The 18,674-nt window shown below is 38.3% G+C and overlaps 1 protein-coding gene across 2 annotated transcripts in view; it reads left to right on the top strand.

Moving 5' to 3' along the window:
- Window positions 1-18,674, top strand: part of LOC126469818 (exportin-4-like) — a 225,342-nt gene that overhangs the window by 91,214 nt on the left and 115,454 nt on the right. For both annotated transcript variants that reach the window (XM_050097100.1, XM_050097101.1), the window contains 2 exons: window positions 4,393-4,572; window positions 4,680-4,778. In XM_050097100.1, the coding sequence (XP_049953057.1) occupies window positions 4,393-4,572; window positions 4,680-4,778 (279 nt within the window). The remainder of the gene's footprint in view (window positions 1-4,392; window positions 4,573-4,679; window positions 4,779-18,674) is intronic.

Here is an 18,674-nt window from a genome sequence, read left to right as displayed (position 1 = left end):
AAAGTAAGGCTGCAAGCGGTCATCCTTATTCAGGGCTGAGTGAATCTCTCCATCATTTTTCTGCATATAATTGACACAGGAACAGTTTACAAACTTATCTGTTTTGGAAGTGCTTCCACCCTCCACCCTTGGTCCAAAAGCCAATGCCCTGTTCAATGTCAGGTAAATCGTTCCATTTTCGCATTAGAACAATGACTGCACTGTTCACGTTTTTATTGCCTTTCCCAGCTGCTTGTTCTCTCTTTAAGGCTGAGATTATCCTCTTGCCACTCTGCTAAGTTAAAACATCCCCTTAAAAGTGACCAGTAAGCTTTTGAATCGTGTAGTGATCATGTACCCTCGAGATTTTACATCCCTTTTATACTTCACAACTTTGTATATTGTGTTATGATCTCTTACAATAGACTACCATCTAACTACTACACTTTAATATCCTGCTTCTATTATGCCAATATTTGAATTAGCACCTGCTCTATTTTGATATGTCAGTGGTTTAGTAGGCCTGTTTATGATCATTAAATTGATTGCGTCCATTAGGTATTGCCACCTCGCATCAGTGCAGACACTATTCCGCAATATAGAACACATGTTAGTGTCCATAGTCACTATATGTTTTCTTCTGCTTGCCACAGAACTGCATTCTTCATACGTTCTAATTATTCACTTATGTCATCCTTATATTAATGTTAAGCAATGGAAAATCCAGGATGGAATAATGGCAATATTTGTTGTTGCTAGTTATTTGCAAACTTGACCCACCTTGAAACCACCAAAGTCTTTTTAAATGCAGTTATGGCAGAATTGGGTTTGTGACCTTTTTGTATCTCCCTACTTATTTGGTAGATTTAGAATATTGCCATTTATAGTATATTATGGCACCTGCACACATGCTGTTTTGCTGGTTGAGTATCTCACTCATAATCATAGCACTCATCACTGTGTTTAACTGCACTATTTATATCATCTGGTTTAAACTTCTAGACGTTTTAGTAGTGCAGATTTACTTTCTCCTTTGTAATTGCTTAAGAGACATCATGTTAATCACCCAGGAACCTGAACTAGATCTCTGTTCATCCCATCCAGAACGAATGTAGCATTTTGCCTAGTGAATACACAGGAAATGAAGAATCTCTTTCACATCCTGAAGTAGGTTTCTTTCTGCTTAACTGAATCCAATCTGCTGCCACTGGTACTGGAAATGTAACAGACCTACCTTGAGAATGACCTAATCTTACGACATGTCTCAATTCAGCAAGGAGAATATCTGTTTCCTCTATAGTTGCTACCCTTGTAATACCCTTGAGATGGTTTTATATCTTTTTTGGACCCATATATTGTTTTCAAACAGTATGAACATTAGCTTCAGAATACTAAGTGTTCACCGTTGGGAGAAACTCGTAAGATATCCCAAAACTTTAACCACAGGTGAAAACAATTGGAGATTACACAATATGGAATTGGATGATTAGTGGATAAAGTTGTATGAAACAGCTGATAGCATAAGCATGAATTATACATTTTAAATTTACTATTAAATAGCTTTGTCCAAAATAGGTGTCTCACTTGTTAAATGACATTAAAAACCAAGATAATACTAAATGTACATTTTGCTTCACTTGATCCATAGGGAGGAAATCCTCGAGGATGTAGAATATTTCATTGAACAAGGATACACAATACAGATCTATGAAGATAAAAATGTATGGTAATGTGTCTTCCACAGAACTTGCGTGAATGTGGAATAAGTCAAAAAATCTTTAACGCGAAATTTTCACTCTGCAGCAGTGTGTGCACTGATGTGAAACTTCCTGGCAGATTAAAACTGGTACTGGATCAAGGCTCGAACTTGGAACCTTTGCCTTTTCAAGGAAGATAGAAGACGATGTAGTAGAGGAAGTAAATATGTCAGAATGGGTTGTGAGTTATGCTTGGGTAGCTCAATCGGTAGAACACTTGCACATGAAGGGCAAAGGTCTCGAGTTTAAGTCTCAGTCCATCACATAGTTTGAATCTGCCAGGTAGTTTCAATCTTTAACATATTTTCATTTAAAAATTTATCACAAACTTGTCACAAAACGGGTAAATGTACAATGCACTGAGGTGTATATGATAATTCTTAGGCTATTGTAGCCACCCGTCATCAAGGACAAAAATCATGTTACAACACTTATTTACATTGATCACATTATTGCACTGAAGATGTGCAGAAGTCAAGTTGTACATAATACTCACATTGTTTGACAATATTAATAATACGAGGGCTATCCACAAAGTACATTACGTTTTGGAATAAAAATAAATAAAGTATTGGAAAATCTTTTTATTGTAGACAGATGAAAGCCACACTTCAGTACTACTTTTCTACATAGTTGCCATTTAAATTAAGGCACTTATCGTAGCGATGGACGAGCTTGGAAATTCCTTCGTCGTAAAATTCGGCCGCCTGCGCCTTCAACCACGTGGTTACCTCTTCTTGAAGCTGTGCGTCATCATCAAAACGCTGCATAGCCAACCACTTCTTCATTGCTGGGAATAAGTGGAAGTCGCTCGGTGCCAGGTCGGGACTGTACGGCGGATGAGGAAACAGCTCCCACTTAAAAGATTCGAGAACTTCACGAGTGGCATTTGCTGTGTGGGCCCCGGCGTTGTCGTGAATCAGCAAGATCTTTGAGCCCAACTTTCCCCTGCGCTTGTTTTGTATCGCTCTTCTGAGGTTGTGCAGAGTTTGGCAATACCTTTGAGAGTTTATTGTAGTGCCTCTTTCCAGGAAATCCACAAAAATCGTATTTCTACCAGGTTACTGATTAACCACGTGGTTGGAGGCGCAGGCGGCCGAATTTTATGATGAAGGAATTTCCAAGCTCGTCCATCGCTACGATAAGTGCCTTAATTTAAATGGCAACTATGTAGAAAAGTAGTATTTAAGTGTAGCTTTCATCTGTATATAATAAAAAAAATTTCCAATACTTTATTTATTTTTAATTCCAAAACGTAATGTACTTTGTGGATAGCCCTCGTACAAACATGTAAGTCGGTACCATTAACAAATTCATCATTGAAATGGAATAAGTCGGTCACCAATTAATCCTTTAGGCTAATCTTAAACTGAACTTTATCAGTAGTTAAACTTGGGAATAATTCCATAAACTGTGCTGTTGATTTGGAAACGAGATATATTATTAATGACAAATTTCTTAATTGTCGAATTCAGACCACAAATAATTTGTATTACACATTTTTGGAGTCTGACAATTTTACCTTGGCTTGATGAATTACGCTAAAAATTATCCCATATTACATTACAGAGCGAAAGCAAGTGAAGTATGCTGGCCTTTTTATTTTCATGTCACCAATGTGTGACAGCATCTGAATTGCAAATAAAAATTTGTTTAGGCACTCGTGCAGTCCAGTAGTATGCTCCTCCTAGTTAAATTTATTACCAGGCTGTAATGTCAAGAATTTCACTTTGTCAATCTCTTCAATCTGTTTGCTATATTTTCAGCATATACTGGCAGGAGGAGGGGCGAGGGCTGTTCTTTTAAAGTTCCAAACTGCATAGAGTGTGGTTTTTCAAAGTTTGGTGACAAAGAATTGTCTCGGAATCATATATTAACAGCCAAGAAACTTTCTTTAACCAGTCTTTCTAAAACTGTTCTCAATTTTCTATTTATTGGAATGTTTGTATTATTTCCAAAAGAAAACAAAAAGATTCAGCACAGTAAAAGAATCCAGCTGATTTTATTTGCTTACTTGTTACCATGGATGAGACTTGGTGTAACTAAAGAGGAGAGGGGAGGGGAGATTAACTTTCTTCAGTTATTTGAAATATGAATTGTTGGAATGTCAACCATATTTACCACCTGTTCCGAAATTTAAAGAAATTTGTGGCTGGAATTCATTTTATACCTTGTGAAGAATCTTTAGCCACTGTAGATGTGTAGTTTGCAGACCTTCCAGAATTGCTCTTAGGGAATGGAACTTTTTGACCAGCCTTCCGGAATTGCTCTTAGGGGATGGAAATTTCCAACCAGAACATCTTCCAGTGTAAGGATAAATAATTTTCGCTTTGTCGTCATAATGCTATGGCTTCACACAGATTATTTTCAGCTTTGTTATAATACAGTATAATAATATTTAAATCATAACAATATTCATTTTTACTATACATAAGCAAATAGTGTCATTTAAATAGCAGTGAGCAAGAAGTCACTTGAGACAGTTCAAAATTTCAAAGTTCTTGTGAGATTCATATTATTTTATGGTCTTATCACTGTCATGTAGTATTTTAAGAGGTTTACATTTTTGTTTGTAACCAACAGTTAACTGTTACAAATTTTGTATCAGAGCAGATATCCTTGATTGTAGACTAATTATTGTGCTTTTATTTTGTAGAATTCCTCTGAAGAGAAATACTTTATTGATGCTTTTGACAATATGTTGGAAGTGTGGGTGTCAATATTACAGGATACATATTCCATAACAGGCAGCACTATCAATGATTATCTTGTTCAGATATTTGACACCTATGTACAAGCCCGATTATTCCCACCACATGGTATTAGGAAGGACGATGTAAGTAACAGGAAATGATTGTTTAGAGAGTGTCTTGCATTTTTAGATAATGTGATATTATCAGTTTCTGTTGAAAACAAGTAACTTGATCATGGTTGTTCTTTCAGGATGAAGACAGCATTGAAGCATTTGTTGATGGAGATAATTCTGATATTAAATCAAGATACAAGGAACAGTTGCAAGCTGTAGGACTGTTTGGTCGGCAGGTAACTTAGTTGCAGCTGCTCTTGCATCACTGTTAAGAATGTAGTTTAAACATTAAATGGTAAGCACATTAAGCTTTAAGATCCTTCATATAGTTATATTACAATAATATATTGTAATGTATCAGCTGTATTCGCCCAAAAAATATGCCAGAGCAGGAGCAAGTTGGAACAGAGGCAGGCAGGCAGGCAGGCAGGCAAGCGGGAGTGTTATTCGTTAGCAGTAGCTGATGCTGCAATATGCTAGTGGAAGGACGGAAGCTTTTCCTCACCTGTCACCACAGAAGTGTGTAGAGTACACAACTTAGGCCCTAAATGAACATAGTCTGGAGTATATAAGTACTCAGCCATTCGTGTACTAAAGTATTCTCATCTCAGTATCACAGCCTACACCATGAGCCTGTGACACCTGGAGCGATACCCTGGAATGCAGTATGAGCTCCACTGTTCGACCTTGACCCACGAGAGAGCCGTTGCCAGAGCAATGAGCTACCAGCTCATAGGTGGAAGGGGGGGAGGGGTGTCCATGGCCATTATCAGCTGTGCCACCACTCTGTCATCACGCTTGCAGCCAGAGCACCGCTGAGAGCGGCATTCGAGTGATGCCTCGCTCGGCCCCGCCCTTTGCGCTGTCAGCAATGGCAGACCTTTATTGTTTCAAATGAGAGGCAACTGGATATCTCCACCAAGCTGTTCCTGATGTACTACGACCAAGTGCCAGAATAAAGAAGTTAGTTAAACAAAACCACTGTCGCCCTGACATCTCATTTCACTCTCCAAGGGTGACAATCCAACACTGGTGTCAGAACATTGACATCACATTCTTAGAACAACTTTGAAACCTACAGTCTATGGTATGGTCAGTCCAAAAAATTTTCTGATTACGTTTTGGTCATAGAGAAAGGGTTCAATGGCCATGCATTTTGGAAAGTAGATTTTATTGTGAGTAGAGAACCAGTGGATTTGCCTAATTTTAAAGGTAATGGAAGTCACAATTGGATAGTTCCTGTTAACTGTGCATAACGTAACCTTGAGGGTCACTCAGTGCCATTCACAAAATCAGTTCCAGTAAAATGTCATACATGTAATCATTGGGGCATATGGCTAGGGAATGCTGGGAGTTGAGATGGCTCATGGTTAGACCTAAGAATTAAGTTAATACATTTTGTTTTCTTGGCTTGTGGATGTCAGTTCTCAAAATGAGCATTGTCACTGCCAACGCTTTGACAGAACCAGAGATGCAAGGTGTGTCAGAGCTGGAAGCTGTACGTGCATTGTTAAAAAAGGTTGTGCAATTAACTGCACATAACACAGAACTGTCTGTGTTGGTAGTGTCGTGATCGTCACAATGGGGTTTAGATTTGTCAGTCAAAATTTTAATTTATTCTTTTTCTGGTAAGGCAACTGGGGATGCTCAGGCCTTTGTGGGAAGCCTTGGGAATATGGCTCAGCTGGAGTGTTAGTGTGATAAGGAATTATCGAGTGTTGCAAAATTGAGACTAACAGGGGAAGCTTAAATTTAACTTAGGGTATACAGAAGCTCTTAAGGGAGCCACAACATTTGAAGAATTTGAAGAAGAGTTAATTCAGAGATATGTGAAAGAAAACAGTGCCAGTCTCTATAGGGAACAATTAGTGGTAATTACTAAGAAAAATTCAGAAATTGGGGAACAAACTGCGGACAATATAAGGAAAGTTAATGGATGTATCTATGAATTAGGACAGTATGTTACAGTCAATGAAATTATTTTGCAAGAAGCTGAGCAAAGGGTGCTCGATGCTTTTTTAAGAGGGTTGCATTCAGAAATGTCAAGACGTGTATGGACAAGGGGGTACAATGGATTTGCGCACAGCATTATGGTTAGCTGTAGAATATGAGGAGATTGATTTGTCAACTGAAAGCAGGATAAATGGACAGTGTTTGTAGCTAGTATAAAATGTTTTATGTGTGGACGAATGGTTCATGTAAGGACATAGTGTCGCAAGCCTCAGGGTGATGTGAATAAAGTAAGAGGAAGTAATGGTTTTTGAAGTAGAGGACCATGGAAAAAAATGTGTTAAATACCAATGGGAACCCCAGGGTCATCTACAGTCATTCCCAGTAAGATTGGATGCTATGAAATTGTATGCAGAGGTGGATTGTGCGATAAGAGGAATAGTAGGAAAAAGAGTTGCAGGATATTATGAGACACGGGTGCATGTGTCGGTCGCCAATAGTGATCTGGTGAAACATAAGCAAGGGGACTCATCACAGTACAGATTGTGTGATTGTGTGGACTGAGGGTAAAGACGTCACACCATTTGGATCGCTGGACATGGAATTTTGCGTGGATATGGTTCAATTTAAACAATGTGTAGAAATTGTGACACATGTGAGTGAGGGCTATGACATGATTCTGGGGTTGCCATAATCGATATTCGTCAGCACTAGATGGAATTTGACAGAATAATGTTTGTGTTAGGTGAAGCCACTGCCATTGTAATGATATCGTGAAGGGAGTCTGTCGTGAAAGACTAACGGATTAAACAATGAATGGCCACACTAAGACTTGATTTGCCCATTTGTGTACTTAAGGGTACTGGGAAATCACTTTGGGTTAGTGTTGAGCTAACCCTGCATAGGAATTTTGTGTGTGGTGGAACTTTTAGAAGAGAATGAAGTATTAGATTAGGCGAGTTGCTTAGTTAAAAGAAGTATTGTATGCATACAAGAAATGAATGGTGAAAAGAAGGTGCCCCTTTTATACATAATTTTAGCGTAGAGGACATAGGATTAACAAAGGGGTTAGTAATCACTAATATTGAGGAAGAAGAATGGAATGCAAGGGGTATTGGCTATTGACAATCTCCAGGTGCCACTGAAACTGCACTTAGAGAAAAAGTGAAGCACCTAGAGGAAAGCAATAGGGAATGGATGGGAAAATTACTTTTGGAATCTAAGGTTTCATTTTCTTCAAAAGGGCCATTACCAACCAGCTATGCATATTACACAGCACCCCATACTTGCGGGAAATGAATCACCAGTCTACCTCAGCCATAAAGAATTCCTAGGTACTTACAGCCAATTTTGGAGGAATTGATCAATCAACAGCTGAAAGATAGAATAATTGAAGAAAGTAATAGTCCATGGGGAGGGGGCAGGAATAGTCATTTTGTTAAAAAAATCAACAGATGGAACACAAAAATATAGGTTTTGTTGATATTACAGGCACCAAAACACAAAAACCAGGACGGCTGCCTACCCTTTGCCAAACGTCGCAGAAACCTTGGATCATTTAGGGCAATGCAGATAATTTTCAATGATGGATTTGAATAGTGGGTATCACCAGATAGAGGCTGCACTGCAGGATCAACACAAAACAGTGATTTAATCACCCTGGGGATACTATCAATTCAGAAGAATGCCACAATGTAAGGTTGGCTAGTGGGTGAAGATATAACTTCCTACACACCAAATGAAAGACGACGTTTTTCTGAAAGTATCAAGGGCCATACCAAATGGTAGAGACTGTATGGCCAGTAAGTGTGAAGATTCAGTTGCTGGAGAGAATGACAGTTGTGCATGCAGGGTAGTCAGAACATTTTCCAGGATGTGTGGAAGTTATTACAGGGATAGGAGACGTGGAACAGATAGGGAGAGTGAGAGGAAAGGTATTGGAAGATAAACAAAAGGTTTTGAATGAACCGGTAATGAGGAACCCATATGGATTAATGCCTAGGAGATTGTCATTTAATATTTTTTTGGGTTAGGTATAGAGTTCATGTAATTAGTATAAGCTGTGAATTTGAGGAGGGGGGGAAAGTAGTAGGTATTTCTGGCAATAGGTAAGGTGCAGAGAAGGTGAGATAATGCGGTGATATACCAGAGCTGCAGAAGAGGTAGTTAATCAAAATATCAGGGAACTACAAATCAAAGTATGAATCTTAGATAGGGAAGTAATAAAGAGAAAATGGTTGTAGCCTGTACAAGATAGTGTGTGGGAAGCATGAGGGAAAGCAACAGCACTACAGGAGGCTTTGCAGCAGGCTGTAAGAGGTCAGCTAGGGGTAAACTTCTTGTTGCAAGAACAGTATTTAGAGGATCTAACGAGAGTGCAGAAGGAACTGCTGCTGGATTTGGGTGTTAGAACCCGAGCACAAAAACTTACCTTTTTATTTCAAGGTAGCTACAGTATTGGTGAGAACTGATGGAGCAAAAGTTTACCGTTTCTATACCAGTAGGAGGGAAACAAGCACATTACAAGTGTTACATATTAGGTCTACAACTTTGCTTCCGCCGTTTTGCAATAGATGGCAGTTGGGGCAAGTGGGGTTCAGGTGGTTGGTCATAGGCATAATATAATAAGCTTAAGCATCTGTAAACATAATGCCATAAAATATTAGTTGATTTGTGATTGAATCATGAGGTTATTGTCGATTAGGTACGTCAACTTACATACCCATTTCTCGCCATTTGTGGGAAGTTTTAATTTTCTGCTTTTACATGAATTTCTGCGGCTGTGGCTCTTGAAATGCTGGATAAGACCAATGATGAGGGAACTATTAGTGGAAGAATGTGCAGAGAATATTTCAATGTCTTAAGAAGCGTAATTTTGATGTCGAAGACTGTCATAGCGGGGAAAGACAGAATGTTTTTGTAGCTACTGAAACAGACGAAGACAGTCACAGGACATCATTATCGAAAGCAGTTGATGCATTCAAGCCCAGCACTGAAACGCAAATGGCCACAATACAGCGATAGACACGTAAAGGTAATTTTGCACCAGGTCAGTGCTCGACCCCATGTCGCAAAACCCATCAAAACATACATGGAAACATTGCAATGAGAAGTCCTATCCCTCCCACCGCATTCTCCATACGTTGCTGTCTCTGACTACCATCTTTTTCAATCAGTCTGGCTGACCAGCACTTCCGATCATATGAAGAAGTGCAAAATTGAATCGATTCTGGATCCCCACAAAAGACGCCCAGTTCTTTCACTACGGGATTCGTATGCTATCTGAAAGATGGGAGAATGTAGTGGCCAGTAATGGGCAATACTATAATCATAATTTCTTTTTGTAAGTTTTTCACAATGAAGCCCCGAACTTCGAAGAAAAAAAAAAAAAAAAAAATGGCGGAAGCAAAGTTGTAGACCTAGTAGTTCGTGCTTATCCTTAAGTGGGGGATGTTGAAGAAATTTGTAACAGTAAAACCACAGCGACTATTATTAGTTGCAAAAGACAAGGAAAGATAAGTAGAAATTGAGGAAGCAAACCTACAAAAATGCTACCAAGGGGAAATCACAGCCTGTCCAAATATGTTAATAAGAGAAGGGCATGATTCCTCAACAGTGAAATTGCTAATGGGGCAAAAGGAGGTAAGAGAGTGCAATAAAGAAGTGATCGAACCAGAATTGTACTTTTAGCAGGTCTGTGTGCATTGGTTGTACTTACTCTACCTTTGGCAAGATGGTAATAGGGGCTAGTTGTTTTGAGCAGTAAAGAGACTAGAATGAAATGGGAGTGGTTTGCTATTAAATTGAACAGCATGCAAGATAATGAGGTTTACGTTCCATCTGCACACCATGATTTCAGGGATTATTCATCTTAATATTTCACAGCTTCACTTTTATTGGCCAGAGGAGCCCATGGAAGTGCTATCTGCCGCAAATCTAACGAGCTTGAATCAAACTCTAGGGCCAGAATTAATGCAGTCTGTAAACATTCTCCTAAACCAGAAGAAGGGATGAGTCTCCCTGGAAAGCAGCATGTAAATTGATACTTGAAAAATCAATACCGGTAAGAGACAACATTGAATGCACAAGGGGGTAGTATTAAGGATAATTGATTCATTTTAGCTTCTGAGTTGGGAAAAGAGATTTAGAAGTTATTGTGCAAGAAGCCTAGTAATGAAATAAGTTTGATAGTGTTTGAGTTAAGGGAAAGGGCAAGAGGCCTTGTAGAAATGTATAAGATTAAGTGATAGGGTTAAGGAAACCAACTGTTAGAATAATTCTCAAGAGGGGAAACAGGGCCAGAAGCGCTGGTCGCCAGGAACCCTAGTATAAAGGGTTTGGCTGACCCGAGGGACCAGGTCTTGATAAAAAGGAGGGCAGTGTAGCATAATGACCGTATTCTGTCAAAAAATATGCCAGAGCGGAAGTGAACTGCAACAGAGCCAGCTGCAGGCAGTCGAGAGTTTTATGCATTGCGAGGCAAAACACAGCCGACATGTGTTGCAAAGCAGAGTCTTCTGGGTGTGGTATAGCAAAGCTGTTGCTGCGGTACACTTGCGGAAGGACAGAAGCCTTTCCTCACTTGCCACCATGGAAGTTTTTAGAGTACATGCCTTGAGCCCTAAATGAACATAGTGTGGAGCATACAAGTACTCCGCCATTTGTGTTCTAAAATATTCTCATCTCGGTATCAAAGCCTACACCACGACACTTGTGACACACAAGTAGATACCCTGGAATAAAGTAAGGGGTCTCCTGTTTGACCAAGGGATGCGGCAGCCTGCCCTGGGTCATGAGAGAGCCACCACCAGAGCAGGGAGCTGCCTGTTTGGTGGAGGGAGACCACGGCTATCGTCAACTGCACCGCCGTGCTGTCATCGCGCTCACAGCTGGAGATGCAGCTGACAGCGGCATTTGAGTGACACTTCGCTCGGCCTTGCTCTTTGCGCTTGCGCTGTCAGCAATGCCAGACACTTGTTCTTTCATATGAGTAGAAACTGGGTGTCTCCACCAAACTGTTGCCAATATACTAAGGGGCAGAATAAAGAGGTTAATTAAACAAATTCACTGTCATCCTGACATCTCATTTCGCTATCCATGGGTGACAATCTAAGGGTCATCTAACAAAATGAACATCCTGTTATAAATACGGTAATAGAAGATCCTTGATGGAATAAAATAATGGAAGGAGTAAATCAGTTATGCTGAACATGTAATTTTTCTTTAATTAAATGCAGTTTTAAAGTTGTTTCTTGTCAGTGAACTTAGTTGACAATAATAACGTCATTTATAGAGAAGCTGAGTCTGAAGAAAGAAATAAGTTCAATGTTTTTAAATGTGTGTCCATAGTAAACTGTTTAGGTATTGAATGAAAGTGCATCGTCAATTACTGCTGAAGGTTTTATTAAGGCTTTCACAGACAAGCATTACCTTACAAAGCTTACATTGTTAGATAAAGCCACAATTGGTACTGACATGGCGTTTTGACCCATTCTGCCAGCTCCATGCACTTATATATGTATGTAGGACTTAGTACACTTGGACACATCATGTTAACAACATGTTAGTGAAAGAGCAGTATCTTTTCTTCTCCCTTGTAAGTATAGTTGTTTGAAAAGAATTATTGTAGTTGTTTATCCTCAGTGACAGATGGTAGGCCTTCCATGTGAGAGATGGGCTCTGTTACAGTAGCGGTTTGTTTCATTCAGAAGGATAATGGTTCAAATCCCCATTTGGCCATCTAGACAAATGTTTTCCATGGTTTCCCTAAATCACTAAATTCTTAATGCCAGTAAAGTTCTTTTGAAAAGGACATGGTCAGTTTCATGCCCTGTCCTTTCATAATTTGAGTTTGTGCCCCATGTATAATGATCTTATCATCAATGGGGACATTAATTCCTAATCTTCATTCCATCTTCCTGTAACTTCAAGCTTAGACACCCACTATAACACAAGTTTTACATGTGTAAATTCATGTATGTCACCAGAGCACAAGTGTGCAGCCTACATAAGGATGTATGTCATTGATACCATTTAATAAACTGGGCACATTTCAGAAATTGTGAGTGAAATGAGCAACATGTATGTACCACATACCAATTTAAAATTTTTTTAAAATCTCCTTGGTATTTTTTAATGTGCATTGCTGGAGAACTTAAGCTACCCAATTTGTCATGAGATCTTCCTAGCCAATCATTCAATTGACCCAGGAATCTTCTAGAGAGTATGAACCTCCATGACAGAATTATCCGATTTTGGAAAACTAGTGCTTTAGCATATGACAATGAGCATGCTTAATGCTACAGTGCAGAAACTTGGCAACATACTGATTTATTTGTGTTGTTTGATGGTCATACTACCTTTGTCAAAACGAGTATGTTCTCAGTAACTTTTGCTTGTGGTTGGTTACGGGCATTCAAACTATGAATAATATCTTGGCTTGCTATTTTTGTCATTCGTGGAACTACTTAGAAGTCAAGGTTTGGGTAATAAGATACAATCTCAAATTATGACCCTTGTTTCATGCTATTGTTGGTTTCATATTTAATGTGGATTGACAATGTTTCACTTGCTAGCTACAGACCACTGCAGAACTGAAATTACACGTGACAGAATGCACTACTGTCTGGAAGTTTAGATTGGGCCAGCCAATAAAGACATAATTATGACAGTGTTACTTGAATATGTATGAAACTGTCCCTTCAAATTGCATGAAAATGTAGTGCAAACATATTCTGTACCACAGTATACACTGATTCTGTTGATTTATTTCACATGGTAAGATTAAGAACTTGAGGCCCTCTCATAAATCTAACCAGGCATCCTTACAAACTCTCTTTGCAGTTAACATCGAAATGTACTTAGTACATGAGTTAATGTGCAGTAGTAGTAGTTGTAGTAAACATTATATTTACAGCAATGTCAGTCCTACTGAAACTGTCATCCGCATTTTTTATAATGAAACAATTCTGTCCAATTGAAATAATGATACATTAACAGAACTGCATGACAGAGATTGTGCAGATGGAATGAAAAAAGTAAAAAGAGGGGTATGGGGGATGTTGGAACTATTATCAATGTAGCAGAGGTACTGTCACATTGTAACTATAGTAAAATTCAATCCAAAAATAGGGTCATCAGTGAAATACAACACTTAGCACAGAAAGCATATTTATTACATAACACAAACATACAAACAGAATAGAACTGAAGTCCTGGTTGGAGAGTACTGCTATTTATACAAACATTGAAGATTTTAGAATATACAAAAATTACAAATGCGGAAGTTTTTAGAATCTTCCAGAAGTGGTGGATACTGAATCACAAATACAATGCCTGACAACAAAACTGAAGCATCCATTTTGATTACAAAATTGAGTCAAATTTACAAGAAACTTTGCGGTATGAGCCCGCTTATTATTTTGACATTGTACCCAATCTGCTCTAGATTGAATGCCCTGGTTCAGTTGGGAGTGGTGTAATAAAGCTGATGTATCCACTCCTGAGGCAAGTTAGCCCATAACTGTTGTATCTTGTTCTTGGTACCCTGGATACTGACAATGGGATGTAATTGATGAAGGATATTTTTCTACAGTGAATAAATCAGTCCAACCTAAATGTTTCTTGCTTGCAACCATGCTTCGCAAACGGTTTTCTCAACAGGTTATGGGTCCAGATATGGATATAAAATAGTTCGAAGTTTACTTTAAAACTTAATAATACTACAGTAAAACTTTGTTTATGCATTTTTCAATGGACTACAGAAAAACAACGTATAAGTGTGAAAAACATATGTATGAAATATAGAACCATACTATCAAATTAATTGGTAAACACAAATGAAAAATCCAGTAAATAAAAGGTTACATTCTACAAAACGTTAGATAGGCTTACTAGGTACTGTACTCAACAAACAAAAATGTAAACCTCTACACAGAAGAAAACGTCATTTCATAAAAAAGTTCATAATTTTTGCTTGTTTTTTCTTTGACACGGCAATAGCATACACTCTACCCTCAAAACAAGATAACTCTGTCATTATTTTGTCAGAAACATTTGTGGTGCATCACAAATCATTTAATTATTTCAAATGCATTTACTGCATTGTTAAACATCATGGAGGAATGCTGAGGCTCCTCTGTATCATCCTCATCATCAGTTTCTTCCTCGTCCAGGTCCCGTGATGCACATTGAACTATCTCAACGATAGTCATGGATTCTGTAGTGAAGAGGTTTTCATCATCGTCGCATGAAAATCCCTTTGAGAATGGGCGAGAGTACATTTCAATATGTGCTCAAGAAAGTGGCTCCTCATATTATGAAGCTGAACACTCTCCTCAGAAATGCTACATCCGCAAAAGACAGACTTACCGTAATTCAATGATTTCTAGCTACTCTAGTTTACAGTACTGGTATAGTGCTCTAATGCTGCAGTGCACATTGATGAAAATAATACGAGAAACTTTTGCAGCATGTATTAAATTTATTTGCGTTCACATATTCCTCCTTCAGTGCGTTATAAATATCTTCAGTCATGAAAAATTTTTATTTCCACAGAAGTTGTAGATTTTCTCCTTTATATTCTTGGGGGTATATCCTGGCCGTACTTCATGGCTAATAGCATCCACAATTTTTTTTGTAGCTCTCACTTTTTATTCTGTTTTTGTATTTGGGATGTTGTAAGTTACATAGTGCTTCATCTATCTCGAATATTTCTATCAATTTTGTTACATATGTGACACACCATGTAAATTTGGGAGTCATATTGACAAACATTGTGTGTCAGATAGCTGCAGCGATGCTGTGCTCCATGTGGTTGATTTCCCCATGCAGTAAACATCAGACGAATGCTTCCTATGATCAAATCTAAGGCGAGGCACTAGATTTGATCAAAGAAAATTTGACCAATGCCTAACTTTGAAAAAGTTCCTTATTTCACTATCAAATTTTATTGTAGTCTAATATGGGCCTTACCAATCCACTTCCCGGCAACCCACTCTGAAACACTGCATCATAACTTATGCACGCTGTGGATATTTTGCTGGGATATGAAAAGGAAAGAAAGAAAGAGTATAAGTGAGAAAAACATATAAGTGGAAAACATGTAAATGAAGTTTTACTGTATTTGCATTTCTGATTCATGTTTTTGGAACAACAAAATGTGTGAAGAATATGAAAGCAAATATCATGTTCCACTTTTTGATGGAAACAATTTTGGAATCTGGAACTTTCGAATGCAAAATGTATTAGATAAAGCAGATTTTTTTTATTTCATTGCAGAAGAATGCACATAAAAAGTGAAGTTTCAAGAAAGAGACACGGAAGAGTAATGAACTGAGAAATACAAACAACTCAAAAAAATAAGAGTGATAAAAAGTGCCATTCAAGAATAATGGAATGGATTGAGGACAGCTATTTGGAATACATGAAAGACTGTAACAGTGCACTTAGAGTGTGGAAAAACTTGTATGACACATTTGAAAGGAAAAGCATTGCTAGACACTTTTATGTACCGTATTTACTCGAATCTAAGCCGCACTCAAATCTAAGCCGCACCTGAAAAATGAGACTCGAAATCAAGGGAAAAAAAAATTCCCGAATCTAAGCCGCACCTGAAATTTGAGGCTCGAAATTCAAGGGGAGAGAAAAGTTTTAGGCCGCATCTCCAAATCAAAGCAAAGTTGGTCCATTGTAATATGAGACATAATTTAGGTCAAATGAATGACGATACAGCTACGGTAGTTTGTTTCGAGTCGTAAGCTTAGCAGTTAAGCTTTACCAGGTAGCCATTGCTATGTGTCAGGTGCTCCGTCCGTATTTATACGGATACCCTTCCTTTTTCACGTGCTTCGTCTGGTTTGAATTGATTGCTTATTTTTCTTTGAGCAGATAAGTGCCGTTCTCTTTGTTATAGGTGTTTACGTCACTCTAAGCTGAAAATGCATTGCTGTACTGTGTCATGCATTATTTGTTGCATTCCGATAATGAGTGTTTACGACCTGTCGCCGCTCGCGGCACGGCTTGTTTTTGTGCGCGCTACCGCCGCTTACAATTAAAAAAAAAGAGGAATAGTCTTATTAGCGAAACAATGGCTAGAGACTGCTATTTGTTGTTACTCACACTGCTGCTTTCTTTGATAATGATCAACAAGATCCAAATAGTAGATTGCGTATGATAGATGTTCTGAACGAGAGTTTAGCGAAAGTTTTTCTCCGTTTGAAAATCTTTGCAGACGCCTCTTTAGTACATTACATTCTGCACAGAAATTAGTCATCTTAAATTTAAAAATCTAGTCAATTGCCGTGCTTCGTTTCTGACTGTATCACTATTAGGCATAAGAATAATATGAATATAAACATGACATGATATGTGTATTCTTCCACGTTTGCTGTTGTCTCGCTCTAGTTTCGTAGTTTATTAGGCAGACAGGATTTAAATGAGATAGCAGCAAACACAAAACAATACATGACAAAATGTTTATATTCATATTATTCTTATGGTGAAGAGAATCGTAGAGTTGGCCATATTAACAAACATCCCAAACAGTCTTGCCAATCGGATTTTCGTAGTACATTGAAATGCTGCTACATTCGATGATACGGAATTTGTATTTACTTTGTTGGATAATGTATGATAATGATAATGATAATGCAGTGGTCGAAACTCGGGGCGGAGAAAAAAGCTCGTCTTCCACCTTTTTTTTTTAAATTTATTTACTGAAGCAGAGGTTTTGGCGCCAGTATTTATCTTTGTGCCTGCAAAGCATGCCTGTGTAGTGCTACATATATTCGATGGCAGAAGTTAGTTGTGGCGGCACCTACCAACATTTTTCAGAACTTCCGCTTACTTTGCACTCGATTCTAAGCCGCAGGCAGTTTTTTGGATTACAAAAACCGGAAAAAAGTGCGGCTTAGATTCGAGTAAATACGGTAGTTACTGGAATTGGAATTCAGTCCAACAGTAGGTGTATTGACTGAAAATTCCTTAGAATTTGACAAGTTGATACATGATCTTCAGTCGAATAGTGCAACGGTTGAAGAAACTGGTGTTGTGTGTCATCTTTTGTTGACAATGACACAAGAATGAGACAATTACTGCATTCAAGACATTACCCATGGAAAATCTTAAGTTAATCTTTGTGAAAAATAGGCTCGTAGATAAAAAAAATAAACATGCAAACAATAAGAAGAAACCTGCAGTAGACTCGGGACAGAAAACAGTGTTTAGCATATATGAGAATGGGAAAACTAAAAAGAAAAGAAGTTCACGAATCTTGGCGAAAGTGACAAGTATAATTCGGGTAGAGAAAAACAGTTTAGCTGAAAATCCATAGCTGTGGTGAATTGCGACACAAAAGAAATGACTGTAATAAAAGGAACAAAAACAAGAAAGGATCTGCAAACTCAGTAAGCTGTGACTCTCAAGAAGTTGTTGAGAGCTTGGATGCATATTGTTTTTATACTGGTGTTTTTAATGGTTCGGTATTGTGGTATGTGTACTGTGATGTGAGAGAACACTTTGTGAATGACTTGTAAGACATTGATAATGTGGAAATGCTTGAAGATCAGTATGATAAACGCTATGACTTGAAAGACGTTGATAATGTGGAAACGCTTGAAAGACCAGTAGTGATAAATGCTGCAAAATCTCAGTCTGTTTTGAAGGCAAAGCAATTTGGTGAAATTAATGTTGTCAGATCTATCGATGTAAAGGTAGTTTCAATTTCAATTAAAATATTTTATTTGTTGTTGGACTGGTTCACAACTAGATGCCAGTGCACTGAATGGAGACCAGTGGTTTCAAAGTCGCATTTGAGAGCAAAAGAGCAACTACTCATAAAGGAAAGGATGTTGTTGCCACAGCAATGAAAAATTAGGTGGAAAAAATACACTCTGGAATTCGCCAGAAACCCCTGCAAGACATTTCTTTTTGAAATACTGCAAATTTGAGATCAAAGGTTATGACCCTTTAATTTTGCTAATCTAAAGGTGCTTCCGAAATACATGAAAGGAGCAAACATTGAAGATCCGAAGATACCAGAATCGTGCACCATCTGCATGGGAGGCAAGCAAACAAGACTTCCACACAATCAGAAGAGGACGAGCAATATTTTCACTGGAACTAGTACACAGTGATGATGTGGGTCCTATTACTCCCATGTCTTATGGTTGAAAAAGGTACAT

This window comes from Schistocerca serialis, chromosome 3, assembly GCF_023864345.2.
Source record: "Schistocerca serialis cubense isolate TAMUIC-IGC-003099 chromosome 3, iqSchSeri2.2, whole genome shotgun sequence".
NCBI classification, from domain to species: Eukaryota; Metazoa; Arthropoda; class Insecta; order Orthoptera; family Acrididae; genus Schistocerca; species Schistocerca serialis.
Note: the sequence above shows the minus strand (reverse complement) of the source record. Positions and strands in the feature narration are given on the sequence as shown.